The sequence below is a fragment of the Pimephales promelas genome, chromosome 24 (assembly GCF_988280905.1).
Source record: "Pimephales promelas chromosome 24, fPimPro1.hap1.1, whole genome shotgun sequence".
Classification (NCBI taxonomy): Eukaryota; Metazoa; Chordata; class Actinopteri; order Cypriniformes; family Leuciscidae; genus Pimephales; species Pimephales promelas.
Window position 1 is genome coordinate 122,501 of NC_142792.1, and position 18,026 is coordinate 140,526.

An 18,026-nucleotide genomic window follows, 5' to 3' on the forward strand; every position below is an offset into this window, starting at 1 on the left:
ATGTTGAACACAGTCGTGCTGCTTCATATTTCTGTGGAAACTGACATATATTTACATTCATGAGTTTGGGGTGACGATCAAAAGTGACATTTATAAAGTTACAAAAGATTCTATTTCAAATCAATTCTGTTCTTTTGTAAAATGAAACGTATCAGTTTCTACAGAAATATGAAGCAGTAATAATGTTAAAGTAATATTTTGAGTTTGTATTGTATTTGTTATCAAACAAGTGAGCAGGAGAGACTTATTTCCGACACATCATGAAATGTTCATTACTCCAAACCAGAGTCAATATTTCAGATATCAAAACTTGAACTTTAATCACTTTTGATTGTTATTCTTCAACCCCGACATTCGATGTGATATTTAGTTATTGTACTCACACACGGGTCGAAGAGCTGATCCGACATGTCCTCTATTCCAGATTAATTTGTACTTGAAAATGGAGAAGAAACCAAATAAGAAGGAAGAACTCACCCTGGTCAACAACGTCCTCAAACTGGCCACCAAATTACTGAAGGTGCGCAGATATCACACACACACACACACACACACTGATGAGCGCGACTGAAGTGTGCTGCTGACCGTGTGTGTCGCTGACGGAGTGTGTGTGTGTGTGTGTGAGACACTGACGGAGTGTGTGTGTGTGTGTGTGTGTGTGTGTCGCTGACGGAGTGTGTGTGTGTGTGTGTGTGTGTGTCGCTGACGGAGTGTGTGTGTGTGTGTGTGTGTGTCGCTGACGGAGTGTGTGTGTGTGTGCAGGAGCTGGACGCCCCGTTCCGCCTGTACGGGCTGACGATGAATCCTCTGCTGTACAACATCACGCAGGTGGTGATCCTGTCGGCCGTGTCAGGGGTCATCAGTGACATGCTGGGCTTCAACCTGAAGGTAAGAGCGAGGTCGAGGTCACGCTTCTGTGTGTGTGTGCGGCATTCACAGCGTGTGTGTGTGTGTGTTTCCTTCGCAGCTGTGGAAGATCAAATCCTGACGCGGCTCGAGGGATTCTGCACCGAACACACACGACTCGTCCTGACCGTGACCTCTGACCCCGTTGTCAGGAGTGCTTGTGCAATTCAGCTATTTATTTGATCCTTTCAGTGTTTCTTTTTTATCCTCAAGTGTTTGTTTTAGCTGTTACAATTGTTTTAAGTATTATTTTAGCTCGGGATGTGACGTTCTCATTGGAAAGAGTCTCAAAGACTCATTGTTTTGGAGTCTGATATTTAAGACTGACGTGAGTTACTGAAACCAGGAGTTTGAAGAGGAAAGACCCGTCAGGTCAAGGGTCAAGGGTGGCGATGAACAGATGAAACCGACACACACACACGTTTATATTTTGATCTGTTTTTCTGCTTTGCTCTGTGTTTATATTCTCAGAAGTGTCGGTGAGCTGAAACTGATGCGTCTTCAGTAACTCAAACGAGTGTGTGTGTGTGTGTGTGTGTGTCAGCGGTTCGGAAAGCCTCAAGATGTGCACTTTACAGCAGAAAATGTTACATGTTTCAGTCTAAAGCGTCTTGGCGTTGTGTTTTTGTTTGGGACGGATGGTGTAACGACCAAAGTGTTTATTTGCGTGTTTTGCTGAATGTATTCGAGACTCTTTGATTGACAGTTTCTTTGTTGTGAGTTTGTTTTTGCCTGTTTTGGTTTTGATTCGTATAGATCCATATTTCTGTTCATGGAGGGAAAATGTTCTGTTACAAAGAAACACTATTTGAGGAAATGTAAAACTCAATCCTGTTTGTAGTGTATGATTGTCAAACGTTCCTTGTTTTCCACTGGCTGGTACGGCCAGACGTCACGAGACTGTCACTCACTGTACAAATAAACCTCATGAAAAGCGTCTCAGCTATCTGCTAACTCACCGGGCATGTGCCGTGATCAAACACACCAACATCAAAACACATGAAGACTTTATAAGAGTTCGACTACATGTGGTGAGTTATCAAACCTTTCACCAAACCAGTGTGTCCTGTACAGGCCAGAACCAACCCTCATAAACACTGCTGATAATCCATCAGGTGTTCACTAGTGTGTGTGTGTGTGTGTGTGTGTGTGTGTGTAGATCAGGTGTTCACTAGTGTGTGTGTCTAACCTGAGCCGAAACTCAGCCGGACCCCGAGTCCTCCGCTCCTCAACTAAACTCCTCAGTGTGTGTGTGTGTGTGTGTGTGTGTGTGTGTGTGTCTAACCTGAGCCGAATCTCAGCCGGACCCCGAGTCCTCCGCTCCTCAACTAAAGCTCCTCAGTGTGTGTGTGTGTGTCTAACCTGAGCCGAACCTCAGCCGGACCGGTGTGTGTGTGTCCTGAATCTGTGCTCCTCCTGACGGACCTCAGCCGGATGAGCTCGAGCTTCAAACATCATCGGCCTCCGCTCTGACCTCTGCTCTACACATCGCTTAAACATGGAACGGTAAAAAAAGACAAACTTGTTTAAATCACCAGTAAAATATTTTACTTAAAATTAGATTTGCAATAAAAATAGTAATCTGCTGTCAACATTTCCAAAACATTCATATTGTTTACAAATTGATGAAAAAAAAAATACATAATTCAAAATCCATTCATGAAATGTGAACAATAATTAGTTTGATTGCAGATCTAATGGTTTCTCCTAAAAAGTGTTTTTAAAAATAATGTAACTTTTGCAAAGGAAATCCGTGTTAAATCTGTTCGTACCTTAAACTCAAAAACAACAACTAAAGAGTATTTCTGATGAACCGTGTAAATGAAGCTCATAATTATTGAGTATTTAAGCTCATTATTAATATTACTAATCTCAACTTGAGAAACTTCAAGGTCATCTTCATTTATATAGCGATGTAGATTGTTCCACCGCGGCTATAAACCCTTCTGCTCTTTATTGCTTTTCATTATTCCTGCCTGTTTTCTTGTCTTTTGTCCCCAAATGTTTTATTGAAAAACACTTCAAGACTCGCGCCATTGGATAAAATCCTACAAATATTGAACTTCTGTGATTAAAATAGTTAAAGAAGTGTTCATTAGTCCATTAGAGTGAGGGTTAGTGAACTACAGGGCATCACTGACTTCCCAAAACTGTTGAGCTTTGAGGGTTTTCCCGCTTTGTTTCACGTGGTGTTCCTGCCCACAAAAACTGGCGTCTGAATTGATCTGTTATTTAAGGTCAATAAACATGAGGGAACCGTGTCACTCGTAATCTTCTCCGGGAGAGATGACCTTTCTCAAAGCCCAGCCTGCAGAACTGCTGTGATACATGCGGGTCATGGTCAGGCATGGGATCTCAGGGGTCTCGTGAAATGTTGGTCAGGGTGGTGGGTCAGGGGTCACTGGCAGTGTCACAGGGGTCAGGGCAGTGGGTCAGGAGTCACGGGCAGTGTGTCGGGTCAGGGCGGTGTGTCAGGGGTCAGGGCGGTGGGTCGGATTGGATCAGATCGGGGGGGCGGTGGGTCAGGGCAGCGGGTCATGGTCAGGCATGGGGTCTCAGGGGTCAGGGCGGTGTGTCAGAGGTCAGGGCAGTGGGTCAGGGGTCAGGGCGGTGTGTCAGGGGTCAGGGCGGTGGGTCGGATTGGATCAGATCGGGGGGGCGGTGGGTCAGGGCAGCGGGTCATGGTCAGGCATGGGGTCTCAGGGGTCAGGGCGGTGTGTCAGGGGTCAGGGCAGTGGGTCGGATTGGATCAGATCGGGGGGGCGGTGGGTCAGGGCAGCGGGTCATGGTCAGGCATGGGGTCTCAGGGGTCAGGGCGGTGTGTCAGGGGTCAGGGCAGTGGGTCAGGGCGGTGGGTCAGGGGTCAGGGTGGTAGGTCAGGGGTCAGGGCGGTGGGTCGGATTGGATCAGATTGGGGGGGCGGTGGGTCAGGGCAGCGGGTCATGGTCAGGCATGGGGTCTCAGGGGTCAGGGCGGTGTGTCAGGGGTCAGGGCAGTGGGTCAGGGCGGTGGGTCAGGGGTCAGGGTGGTAGGTCAGGGGTCAGGGCGGTGGGTCGGATTGGATCAGATTGGGGGGGCGGTGGGTCAGGGCAGCGGGTCATGGTCAGGCATGGGGTCTCAGGGGTCAGGGCGGTGTGTCAGGGGTCAGGGCAGTGGGTCAGGGCGGTGGGTCAGGGGTCAGGGTGGTAGGTCAGGGGTCAGGGCGGTGGGTCGGATTGGATCAGATTGGGGGGGCGGTGGGTCAGGGTGCGGAGTCAGGGGGGTGGGTCAGGGCGGTGGGTCGGGGGTCAGGGCGGTGGGTTTAGGGGTCACAGGCGGCAGGCCGGGGGTCAGGCTAGGCTCTCACTCTCCCGGCTGACCTCAGGCGAGCTGGACTGCTGTCGGCTGAATTGGATGAATATTCCCTCGGTGTCGGTGTCGGAGTCCACGGACTGCTGGAGCTGATCCACCACGGTCTCGGGACTGGAGGACGACGAGGCCCGGCCCGGTTCGCCAGCGGAGCAGAGCTCGGGGATTATGGGAGGATCCTCACAGACGTTCATGATCGGACTGGGCGGCGCCTCGCTGAACACGGGCTCCTCCTCGAACGAGGTCATCTGACACACGGAGTGGCGCCGCACCCCGCCGGGCTCGGGCTCGTGTTCGCACACCGGCGTCAGCACCGGGATGTTGTAGCTCTTGGACCGAACCACCAGGTTCTTCAGCTGCGAGTCCGGGCGCGGCCAACGCCTCAAGAGCCGCTTCTCTGAGGATCACACACACACTCACAGATGAAGGGTTTCTAACAGAAGAAGCTCCCAGAGATCATCGCTCACACACACACACACACACTCAAGCCCTCATCTTTTGCTCTTCCTCGTGTCCTTCAAACCCACGAGTCGCTCGTCTTCAGAACAAATGAAGATGATTTTAATGAGTCCGAGATTTCTGTCCCTCCATTGAGTGTGTGTTCAGCCTGAACTCTGACCCTTCATAAAGAGATGCTGAAATAAACCCTTTAATCCAAGACTTCTGGAGACACTCGTCACTCTACATCTCCACCTGGGGTACCCGAGGCTTTACTCACACACACACACTCACACACACACACACACACACACACGGAAGCTCAAGCATGTCAATAAAAGCCTAAATCTTATATCTGTTCATTATTAAAAATATCTTTGTGTTCCGAAGATGAATGGAAGTCTTGTGTTTGTTTATTATTATATTTATTATTGTTTATTATTTGTTTATTAAAACAACTGGATGTTGACCACTCTGCTGTACAATCACACAATTCAAGTCCACCAATAAAATATACTTTCAGACTAACAACATCTGCTAAAGCCAGTTACCCCACTGAACCAAAGGCTATTTCTAAAGTAACTTCAGGATTAGTTTAAAATACCCCACAGAGACGTGTGTGTGTGTGTGTGTGTGTGTGTGTGTGACGACATGATGGAGAGTAAAGTACTGACTGCCTTTGGGTGAACGATCTCTTTTATAGAACCATTTCTTTCTTAGTCACTTTACAGAACCGTTTGTGGGATGGGAAGATCCATGGATGTGAAATGTTCTTAAGGGAATCATCGACGCGTATCAAGAAGAACAGTGTGTGTGTGTGTGTGTGTGTGTGTGTGTGTGTAAAGAGGAGAATCCACTCACCCAACACACACGACGACTGCATGATGGAGCCGTCGCTGGAGAAAAGCCCGTGAGTTCCCAGATACGGGGAAACCACCATCTGGACCAGAGACTCCAGCTTCAGGTAATCACTACACACACCTTTAGCCTCGTGAACACCCTGACACACACACACACAATTAGCCTTGAAAAAAAGACAAACACAGGAAATACGACCACAATCCACATCAAACCAGAAACACACTCAGCTTACTTTGAAATATCTCTACACATTACTGATATTTTGCTCAGAGAAAAAAACACTTTTCACGTCTTCACATGCATACACTAAAGCGCACACACTCACACACACACACACACACACACACACGTCATGCGACTCCTTCCTGTGAGTTTAAAACTGTCAGTTTCGGCTCTGCATCGACTCAGGAAATCTACAAACATCTCAGATAAGACGTTGCATTTGTTTACACAAGCGTCTGAAGGGTTGCTGGGAAACACACGCACACACACACACACACACACACACACACACACCTGCAGGATGAGCAGCATCTGGATGATGGAGGGAGGCACACACACACACACACACACACACACCTGCAGGATGAGCAGCATCTGGATGATGGAGGGAGGCACACACACACACACACACACACACACACACACACACACACACACACACACACCTGCAGGATGAGCAGCATCTGGATGATGGAGGGAGGCACACACACACACACGCACACACACACACACCTGCAGGATGAGCAGCATCTGGATGATGGAGGGAGGCACACACACACACACACACACACACACCTGCAGGATGAGCAGCATCTGGATGATGGAGGGAGGCACACACACACACACACACACACACACCTGCAGGATGAGCAGCATCTGGATGATGGAGGGAGGCACACACACACACACACACACACACACCTGCAGGATGAGCAGCATCTGGATGATGGAGGGAGGCACACACACACACACACACACACACACCTGCAGGATGAGCAGCATCTGGATGATGGAGGGAGGCACACACACACACACACACACACACACACACACACACACACACACACACACCTGCAGGATGAGCAGCATCTGGATGATGGAGGGAGGCACACACGCGCGTTGTCGACTCAGAGCTTCTTCCAGCTTCGTGTTCAGAGTGATGATGTTCCTGAAATGCAGCAGAGCCAGCTGACGGACCGACGGCTCCTTCCCCTACACACACACACACACACACAATCACACATGCGGTTCACTGGTTCAGTGGAATGGATCAGTGTGTGTGTGTGTGTGTGTGTGTGTGTGTGTGAAGCACCTGCACAGGGTGGAAGATGGCCTGCAGTGTGGACAGAACATCACAGAAGAAGAAGTCCCACGTTTCTGCCAGAGAATCAAGCAGCTTCTGACCTACACACACACACACACACACACACACACACACACAAATTGTGCTCCAAACCCAAATATATTCAGATGTCTGATTCTCATTCATTAGATCTTAAATATAAAATCATCTTACCTTCATAAAAGCGAATTTTATCTCGAAGAATGACCATTCCCTTAGTCAGCAGCTGATTCTGTGAACAATCACAATCACACACACTCAGTTCACACTCACAAACACACACACACACACACACTCAGTTCACACTCACAATAATCACACTCACACACACACACACACACACACTCAGTTCACACTAGGGCTGGGTATTGACACAGATTTCACGATTCGATTTCGATTCACCAGCTTGCAATTCGATTCGATTTCGATTACGATTCAATTTTGATTATTTTGGATATCAGGTCCAATACATGGCCAATTTTCTCAAGGAAAACAAATCTCCTAACTAATGCTGTAAACTATGGGAGTCAGGAGCCTATAGGCTTTATTATGATATTACTACTACTACTATGATGATATTGAAGATAACTGATATAACTAGCTATACAAACACTTAAATTACACATTTATTTTTATAATAAGAAAGTTATATGAAATATAAACATTCAAATGGTGCCTGTCTTAAAAACTTGCCAGATTTATTCAAACATGCATTAAATATTGAAGAAAAAAAAAAAATTAATTAAAAATTATAATGTAATAATGTAATATGGTTCATAAATTTAGCAAAATTCTCCTCTCTAGAGTTATAATTTTCTAGCTGTCTAACTAACTAAGTTTCGATAAGTAGTACTCTCTCTTTAACACACTGTCAGATGCTCACGCATGTTTGTTTGGCGCTGTAACTGGTATTATTGAGCCGGAAGAGAAGATCATGTGCTGCTGCTTGTCTTGAGCTGAGCCAGAGCGATCTCACGCCACAGCCAACAAAACGCTATTTATGTTTTTTGAATTTCATAAGAAAATGGACCTAATTCGAAATTTGAGACTTTATTACATAAAAATAGTAACAAAGCACAAATATTCTTACGATGGATTGGATAGGCTACGCGCTACAATGTTCCATTCATTCATCAAACGAAAACAGGATGACTAATCGATTCTTGAGGTTTAAGAACTGAAATCAGTCAGTAAAAATGAGAATCAATTAATATTGAGAAATCGATATTTTTTACCCAGCCGTAGTTCACACTCACTCACAATCAGCACATCTTCGTTAGTGAGGATTACAGAGAGACTCGTTTGATCACCTGCAGGTACTCAGTGAAGAAGGAGCCCAACTCAGTCTTCAGGAGCTGCCTAAACACAGACCAAACCCGGCACGTTACTGTCCCCGTGAGTGTGTGTGTGTGTGTGTGTGTGTGTGTGTGTGTGTGTGTGTGTGTAATGAAGGCCACCACTGTCTATCTATTTCACACAGTCATGCCAATAAAGCTCATTTGACCTGAAGGTCTCTCACCTGACGCCTTCATTCAGGACGTAGAGCTCGTTCTCTCCCAGATCCCTCCGCTGGAACACGGAGATCACGGCATTATGGATGCTGTGGATTAAAGTGTCATTTTGTTAATTAAAGTTAATTTTCTCATGATATCCATTACACATTTTTCAACGATTCTCAAACGACTCGACGGATGAATCAGTCTCTCTAAATCCCTCCTTTGCGGAAGCTACTCTGCTCTGATTGGCCAGACGCTCAGTGTGTTGTGATTGGTCTACTCTGTTCTGATAGGACAAAAGTCAAATTAGACTATTGTGAACAGGTTTTCATAAGCTGTAAGCCATAATCATCAAAATTATAAACAATAGAGGCTTTATCACACACACACACACACACACACACACACACACACACACACACACACACACACACACACACACACACACACACACACACACACACACACACACACACACACAGCATCAGTGATATCAAACAATCATTGTTCTCCAGCCACTAGTGTGTGTACTCAGAAACAGAGAATTCCCTTCACACACAAACTATAAGGCCTGATTTGTGTTCTGGACTGCATCCCCCAGGCTCGCTCTCTCTCTCTCACACACACACACACACACACACACACACACAACAACAACAACAAACAAACAAACAGAGGAAACTGGTTTTGTAGGAATTTCTCCTCAAAAGATGAGAACAAATGAGCTTTTATACAGTGTGTGTGTGTGTGACATTGTTTGTCAGCACACTCTCACACACACTAGCAAAACCTCTTTTTGTAGACATCGTCATTTCTAAAAATAATATATATGTCAAGTAAATGTATTTAGTCCACCATTTAAACCTTATTTTCTGTTAAACTGAACTGCACCAGTTTAGAGCTCTGGGTTAGGTTACTCAACAGAATTTATTACTAACTGATTTACTATGTAAAATCAACGACTGCAGTACATTACAATACACGCTTACATTTACACAACCAAGAAAATGTGCTGTTGTGTGTGTGTGTGTGTGTGTGTACCTGATCCAGGTGGTGTTGTTTCCGGCTCGCTGCTGCTGGTTGTTCCTGTCATCCAGCGCTGATCTCTCTGAACGACCCAAATCACTCAGACTGGGAGAACTCATTAACTTCAGCCTGTGAAGCGTCCTCATCATCACACACACACACACACACACACACACACACACACACACACACACACACACACAGCAGTTAGAGTGATGCAGGAGTGAAAGTGTGTGTGTGTCGCCTCTCTCACTTCTATTGTCTGTCTGTCTCTGTCAGTGGTTAGAAGGAGGGACTCAGTGACAATGTGCACAAATCAACCACTTCCCTACTGACACACACACACACACACACACACACACACACACATGCGCACAGTACAAACCTACACACATTATTGCACAACTTCAAAATAAAAAGTTCGGGTTTACTGTAAAGCAAATGTACTGAACTAAATTTATATTTGTAAAAAATATAAACACTTTCAAAATACCACATGACGAATCAACATATGCTGCAAATTAAAGTTGGTGAGAAACTGAAGTTCCTGTTTTGCTTAAGCGCTTTACCAAAAACAGCCACTGGGTGACACACACACACACACACACACACACACACACTGATGCGTCTCCTGTCACAAATTAAAATATTTCTGTCACAATATCAGTTCACTTCTATCGCGGATCAGCAGCCAGACAACATGAGATCAGTCAATATTAGAAAAAGATTTGATTATTAAATAGTGCCGAAAAATAACATGTTAACAATTTTAAAACAGATTCACAGTGACATTTTTCTAATAAGGACATCCCCAAATAGAGGTTTACATTCACTGAACACACACCCGACTGACGAACACACACCCGACTGATGAACACACACCCGACCGATGAACACACACCCGACCGATGAACACACACCCGACTGATGAACACACACCCGACTGAAGAACACACACCCGACCGATGAACACACACCCGACTGACGAACACACACACGACTGATGAACACACACCCGACTGATGAACACACACCCGACTGAAGAACACACACCCGACTGATGAACACACACCCGACCGATGAACACACACCCGACCGATGAACACACACCCGACCAATGAACACACACCCGACTGACGAACACACACCCGACCGACGAACACACACCCGACCGATGAACACACACCCGACCAATGAACACACACCCGACTGACGAACGCACACCCGACTGATGAACACACACCCGACTAAAGAATACAAATCCGACTAATGAATCCACACCCGACTGAAGAAGACACAACCCGACTGATGAACACACACCCGACCGATGAACACACACCCGACCGATGAACACACACCCGACCAATGAACACACACCCGACCAATGAACACACACCCGACCGACGAACACACACCCGACCGATGAACACACACCCGACTGATGAACACACACCCGACTGAAGAACACACACCCGACCGACGAACACACACCCGACCGATGAACACACACCCGACTGATGAACACACACCCGACTGAAGAACACACACCCGACCGATGAACACACACCCGACTGATGAACACACACCCGACCAATGAACACACACCCGACCGACGAACACACACCCGACCGATGAACACACACCCGACTGATGAACACACACCCGACTGAAGAACACACAAACCCGACTGATGAACGCACACCCGACTGAAGAACACACACCCGACTGATGAACGCACACCCGACCGATGAACACACACCCGACTGATGAACACACACCCGACCAATGAACACACACCCGACCGACGAACACACACCCGACCGATGAACACACACCCGACTGATGAACACACACCCGACTGAAGAACACACACCCGACTGACGAACACACACCCGACTGATGAACACACACCCGACTGATGAACACACACCCGACCGATGAACACACACCCGACTGATGAACGCACACCCGACTGAAGAACACACACCCGACCGATGAATACACACCCGACTGACGAACACACACCCGACTGATGAACACACACCCGACCGATGAACACACACCCGACCGATGAACACACACCCGACCGATGAACACACACCCGACCGATGAACACACACCCGACCGATGAACACACCCGACCGATGAACACACACCCGACCGATGAACACACACCCGACTGATGAACACACGCCCGACCGATGAACACACACCCGACTGACGAACACACACCCGACTGATGAACACACACCCGACCGATGAACACACACCCGACTGATGAACGCACACCCGACCGATGAACGCACACCCGACTGATGAACGCACACCCGACTGAAGAACACACACCCGACCGATGAACACACACCCGACTGACGAACACACACCCGACTGATGAACACACACCCGACCGATGAACACACACCCGACTGATGAACACACGCCCGACCGATGAACACACACCCGACTGATGAACACACACCCGACTGATGAACACACACCCGACTGATGAACACACACCCGACTGACGAACACACACCCGACCGATGAACACACACCCGACTGATGAACACACACCTGACTGAAGCGTCCTGATGAACACACACACATGGTCACATGACACACAACAGATCAATCAGCTTCAGAAATTGTTTACACTGATTTGATCCCGTGAGAAAGAGGAGTGTCATGATACGACACACACGAAACATGGAGATCATTGAGAAATATCACACACACACACACACACACACACACAGTCTGTACTCACTCCAGTAAGTGCACAGGCACATAATAGTCCCACTCCATGACTTCGAGCTTCACAGCAACTCATGAGCGGCTCAAACTCTCTCAGTCTCGTCAGCGGCGGATCATGGAAGTGAAAGAGAGGAACACACACACACTCTCTCTCTCACTGTAAGAGTGTGTGTATGTGTGTGTGTGTGTGTCTCGGACACCATGAGGAAGAGCTGAAGTGATGGCGGGGAGAGTCACTAATAGCGAAGGCACATGGAGAACTGAAACAGGAACATCGACTGACAGGGAAACACAGGGCTAATCAAGCTAACGAGAGCGCACACACTGGGGAAACTACAACCTGACTACAGAACGGCACACAGCAGAACTCTGGGAATAAAGTCCATTCATGCTTTCATGTTCATCTGAAACCTCGACTCTCGAGCGGACACTATATAGACGAATCCGGCGAAACTACCGGAAGTAAGCGGGCGCCATTACTGAGCTGTTGCTGGGTAGCGTTGCGCCATTGCCTCCTATTGTTTTAGTTGCAACTTGCGTCCACTGGAATAAACAGCCCGCGATTTACGACTGTCACTAACGTTACAACGTTAGCCCTTGTATAATGTCGAGTGGGTAAACAGTTTCGTTATAAATTGTTTCAATGGTGGCAGTAAAATTTCAATTTTGAAGAGAAAACATTGTGAATACCCCGGGTCGAGTGCCCCTGTCTGGAGCCGTACGGTTTACAGATTTCCTGGGCGAGTACAAGACGTGGACATTCGCGTATAATAACAATTATTTAATGACATAAGTAAAAAAAATATAATAAATATGTGATATAGTGATCAGCAAAATCTCCTCTCTTGTTATTTTTTCTATTAAATTAACATGCTATGGTCATTAAATGGCTTTCCTGAGCTAAATGTAACGTTATGTGACATAATTGTTCTCCCGCTGTTATATTGACCTCTTTCCATGGTTTAAAAACACTAATTGGTCGATATTATGTATACTTTCTAGCTGTAACGTTACCTTACCCTTGCCCGTTGCAATGTGAAAATGAGATAAATAATGGACACAAATGAAAAACATGAATTTGTTTATTTGATTTCATTCATTTATTTATTTATTGTTGCCAAATGGACAGATCTTTTTATAGTTTGCTCGTTAGCAAACGTTAGCCTAGCTAGCTTGCCAAGCTATTTTCATAAATAACGTTAATCTGTAAGATCGTTTGTACCTTCATCTGTGACTGGAGGCCACTGCAGTCACAGATCAAACCAACAAGTCATTCTGCCTGGCTGTAGCTGTCATCGAGGGTGAGTTCGCGTTATCACCGAGGTTTGTTTACATACCGGTGCATATGTCTATATGCCTGTGTAACAGCTCAGTAATGGCGTCGCCACAAGATGGCAGCCTACACAGAACGCTCGTCGGATTCGTCTATACAGAACAATTCCTTCACGACTGCTAAAAAATCCCTTATGAGTGTGATCTGGACGTACTCATGATGCCATGATCATGTGATCTAGTGTCAGCTGCGTCTCAGAGCCTCTCCCGTGGGATCATGGGATAGTAAAGTGTCCATCACATACTCACAGGTCGTAGTTCATCATCAGGAGTTTTACTAGTTCTGGGAATTCTGACATAATTCTTTGGTCTGTTTCCGCAGCGAGTGTGTGATTCCAGACGCACGCTTTCGTGAAACAGAAAAATGACAAACTAATTTCATAGTTAAGAAACAAAAATTCTAAATTGACATACCAAGTCAAATATTTGTGACATGAAAAGTCAAAAATTCATAAGATAAAAAAAAAGTCGAGCGTGTGTGTGTGTGTTGTTTTTCCTCGTCTGCCATTAAAGGCTGGACTAAACCAGTCTCTCGTGTCAGTGACTCTTTGCACCTTATAAACATTGGCGATAATTATAACTTACTTTGTCAATTTCATATTATTATTTCATAATTATAACTATTTCATAATTTCATGATGTATGTTTGTTCTGTGGCGGATGGGCTCCTGTGCGCATGACCCTTGAAGAGACTTGCTGAAGCGAGGCCATAAACGAGATCATAACACGTCTATGAATGAGCTGCACAGAATCGATCATAAACATGAATGGATCAAAAAGCACAAAACACCTAAAGTTACTACACACACACACACACACACACACACATCCAGCATGCGGACAAAACTACTCATTACAACCCAAAGACAATGTGACACAAACACACTCACAGAGAGAGAGAGAGACTCACTGACACTCGTGCGCGTGCTCTCTCTCTCTCTCTCTCACACACACACACACACACACACACACACACACACACACACTCTCAGACACACACACTATTGTAAATAGAGTTAAAGAATGGACTCGAGTCCTGGTGTTGTGCCGAATTTCGACCCCTGCCAAATTATTACCCCCCTAGTATTGGTAGGTTTAGGATTAGTTGGGGGAGGGGTTAGGATTAGGGCGGGGTTAGGATTAGTTTGGGGGAGGGGTTAGGATTAGGGGCGGGGTCAGGATTAGGCAATCAGGTACTGACTTCAACGAGGGGGGTAATAATTTGGCAGGGAATCGAAATTCGGCAAAACACAGGCGCACCGAACCTGCCGGCAACAAGAGAACACGGATTATACAACACACTGCACTGGGATCAATTAAAGGTACAATATGCATAATAACAAAGGCGTATATTAATGACTTATATTCTTGTCGTCAAGCTGATGGATCTTTTACGGACCAGTAAATACATCGATGGTTTTACCATGACTGTGGTATGAAGCAGAGCGCGATTGCTAGACGTGTACCAGCGCTACACACAACGCCAGTCCCGCGGATATGAAGGAATAAGGACGTTTCATTCTACCGAACTACACGCAAGTGCTGAATTACTCACACAGGTCCGTTTATTAGAGGAATTAAACTTGAGGTAACACTATCACACTAAACGGCATTTGAGTGTGTTGAATGCTAGTTAGTTAGGTCGTGTGTTGGCTGAATGAGACTAAGCTAGATCAACATTAGAATAACATACAGATCATATTCTAACTTTTTATCATGTTGAACTATATAACATTGATTAGTTTTTTATACATTGATTTGCTCACCTGTTTGTTCAAGCAACATGTAACACTCGCGTCTCTGTCAAGCTGAAGTTAGCCACGGACGTGGAGCTCTCGGCATCTGGAAAGATGTTGATCTTCGTTGTAGTCAGCTTTTTGTCGCATGCTCTGCTTCGTATGTCGTATGCTCTCCATCATGTTTGAACAAAACCCTGCTAGGGATTTACAAAACAAAACCCTGCTGAGCTCGCATAACGGGCATAACCGACCCAGTTGTCCACGTGTGTCACCATGGTTACTATTGGAGTACGAGGTCAAACCTGGCGGAAACCGAGGGTAACGTTGATATGACGTCATTGACTGGCGACTCCCGGCTCACACGCCCCATTTCCTTTGTTAAAAATCACAATTTTCTCACGATTTACAAATAGTTGGAAACATTTGGGATATTGTACTTAATCAACTAAACAAAATATATAGACCTTTTGTAGCCCCACCCCTTTTCAGCGCTTCGCTCGTTGTCTTGCCTATTTATGAATGAACGGCCCATTTTAAAATCTTCCCGGTCTACATTTGTTAAGACATCTGCTTTAAACATTACAATCCTCATGATAACTGTTAATTTTACATTAAGTAAATCCACTTCAAAAGCTAATTACCCCTGGACAGCAATGCCATAGAGATATACAGAGCGACCGCAAAAACGGAAGTTCAAAGACAATATTCTAAAGATAGCGGCGCCCTTGTTTCTCTGGTGCATAAGGTCTATATTGGCCTAGTGGTTTTGGGATATTTTACTGCAAAAATCCTGCATATTGTACCTTTAATGGCTTTTTTAAATAATATTACCAGTTCCAGCGTGGTGGTGGTGCAGTGGATAAGAAGACACATGCCTTTGGTGTTAGAGACCCGGGTTTGAATCCACCAATGTGTCCCTCCCTTGCTTTTCTTTACTTGAGCAATTGTAAGTCGCTTTGGATAAAAGCGTCAGCTAAATGTAAATGTAAGTTCCATATTATCTTTATAAAAAAATAAATAAGACAATACATGATTTTATTTTTTAAATTATACTGCATTCTTATCAATTTCTAAATGTTTACTTTTTGATTCAAGAATTATAACAGACTGATGGGAAAACAACATTATTTTGCTTAATATATTATTTTCATTATTGTATTACTTTTTGATTAGTTTAATTATTATTTTCAAATTTCTTGCTTTTTAATATAGTTGCAATTTTTATACATTTTAACTTTTAAAAGGTTTACACCACCACCACCATCTTCTGTTATATGTGGGCCATGCTCCTGTACAGTATGATATTGATGGAGGGGGAGGGGGGCCCACATCAATCCACACACACACACACACACCTAGAGGACTTTGCGCTGTGGATGTTGCAGTGTCTGATCTCATAACTTACCTTTATCGATTCTAAACTTCCTTCAGCTGAATTGATTTAATATTTTCCACATTCCCTAACTATGAATCCACACAGAGCGCGCGCAAGACTCATTAACGGAGTTTTATTCATTTCTATCACTGATTAACTCGAATCACCTGCAGCTGCAGGTGTGTCAAACTCTCAAGGACATAAAGACGAACACAACAAACATGAAAAGAGTGGAAAATATTCTGGAATATAATAATAAAAAAAAAAACACTGGTAATTCACTACGTCAAGTTTAAAATGTGAATAAACTCACCGTTTCTCTCCTCAGCAGCTGATGTGAGGTAAATCTTCGCGTTTCTTTACTTGAGGTTTTTGGTCGAGTTTGGCTACTTCTCTCGGTGTGTGTTATATTAACATGACATTCATTATTTAAAGTTTTAGTTTAATTAAGTTTAATCGAGTTTATCGAGGTTTAATTCGTGTCTCGAGTTTCGCGTCAGTCTGCCTCTGCCGCGCGCGCACATCTGAGCGTGTGCACGAGGGAAGCGCGAGTCCAGCGGAACGTATTTGCAAGATAATTAATTTAAACGACCAGTTTTTTTTTATCCAACTCTCTTTTTTAACCTACACAAGATTTTTGTTTTGCTCACAAGAAAAAAATATGATTGTAATCTTCAATCTGACAAATGATAAAGAAACGACACATTATTAATACATATACAGATTAAACGGATAAACAATAATATTTTTAAAAATATGTACAAGTGAAGTGACTTCTAATCAAACAGTGTATAATCATCATTGAAACTGATCAAATGTATTTATCTGAACAGAGAACACAATATAACCATCTCTAGCAGCAAATAATCAACAGAGTTATTATTATTATTATTATGAGCAGATCTGATACAGATCTCTGACCTGACCACTGTAAAGCTCTGACGAGTGTGAGTGCTGTGATACACGTCTTAACTGTCATTAGTTGTGGTTAAATATGACATAAGGGTCTTAATTGAATATGAGAAATATAAATAAATGTGCAGCAATTAACAGAGGGATGTCTGCGGTTTCTAGAACACACTTAAACATGTTTAGCTGTAAACAGTGTGTGTGTGTGTGTAGAGTACATACTCTAGATACAGGTCTGTTGTGACACACACACACTTTTCTACATTCGTAACTTTTTTATAACTGAAATGAAGCTTCACTGAAGCTGGACTGTGACGCTATTTTCATCTAGAAACAAACTTTGTCGCATTATTCTCCTATTAACTCTGTAAAGCTGCTTTGAAACATTCTGTGTTAATAAAGGTGACTTGACTTAAATGTCAAAGCATTTAGTATTGTTCATCGAATCTTATTTGATTTCCTTCGTACTGATACTTTCTGCAGGTGTCTGTTTGCAA

The 18,026-nt window shown here is 44.7% G+C and overlaps 2 protein-coding genes across 9 annotated transcripts in view; one reads left to right on the plus strand and one right to left on the minus strand.

Moving 5' to 3' along the window:
* phtf2 (putative homeodomain transcription factor 2) overlaps positions 1 to 1,843 on the plus strand; it is a 17,518-nt gene extending 15,675 nt beyond the window's left edge. For all 5 annotated transcript variants that reach the window (XM_039660583.2, XM_039660582.2, XM_039660585.2 and 2 more), the window contains 3 exons: positions 425 to 520; positions 763 to 888; positions 968 to 1,843. In XM_039660583.2, coding sequence (XP_039516517.2) covers positions 425 to 520; positions 763 to 888; positions 968 to 988 — 243 coding nt within the window. In that variant the 3' untranslated portion in view covers positions 989 to 1,843. The remainder of the gene's footprint in view (positions 1 to 424; positions 521 to 762; positions 889 to 967) is intronic.
* prr5b (proline rich 5b (renal)) lies at positions 1,545 to 17,161 on the minus strand. 4 transcript variants are annotated; one of them, XM_039660593.2, is made up of 9 exons: positions 16,934 to 17,161; positions 9,436 to 9,549; positions 8,418 to 8,498; positions 8,209 to 8,257; positions 7,073 to 7,130; positions 6,869 to 6,960; positions 6,628 to 6,768; positions 5,554 to 5,692; positions 1,545 to 4,651 (listed from the first exon to the last, which is right to left on the minus strand). In XM_039660593.2, exons 2-9 carry the CDS (start codon positions 9,537 to 9,539, stop codon positions 4,236 to 4,238), a joined length of 1,080 nt encoding a protein of 359 aa, XP_039516527.1. In that variant the 5' UTR covers positions 9,540 to 9,549; positions 16,934 to 17,161; the 3' UTR covers positions 1,545 to 4,235. The 4 variants fall into 4 exon arrangements, with proteins under 4 accessions (XP_039516527.1, XP_039516528.1, XP_039516525.1 ...); XM_039660594.2 differs by having other exon boundaries at positions 9,436 to 9,561; XM_039660591.2 differs by lacking the exon at positions 16,934 to 17,161 and adding an exon at positions 12,188 to 13,316.
* Between the last annotated feature and the right edge of the window lie 865 nt (positions 17,162 to 18,026).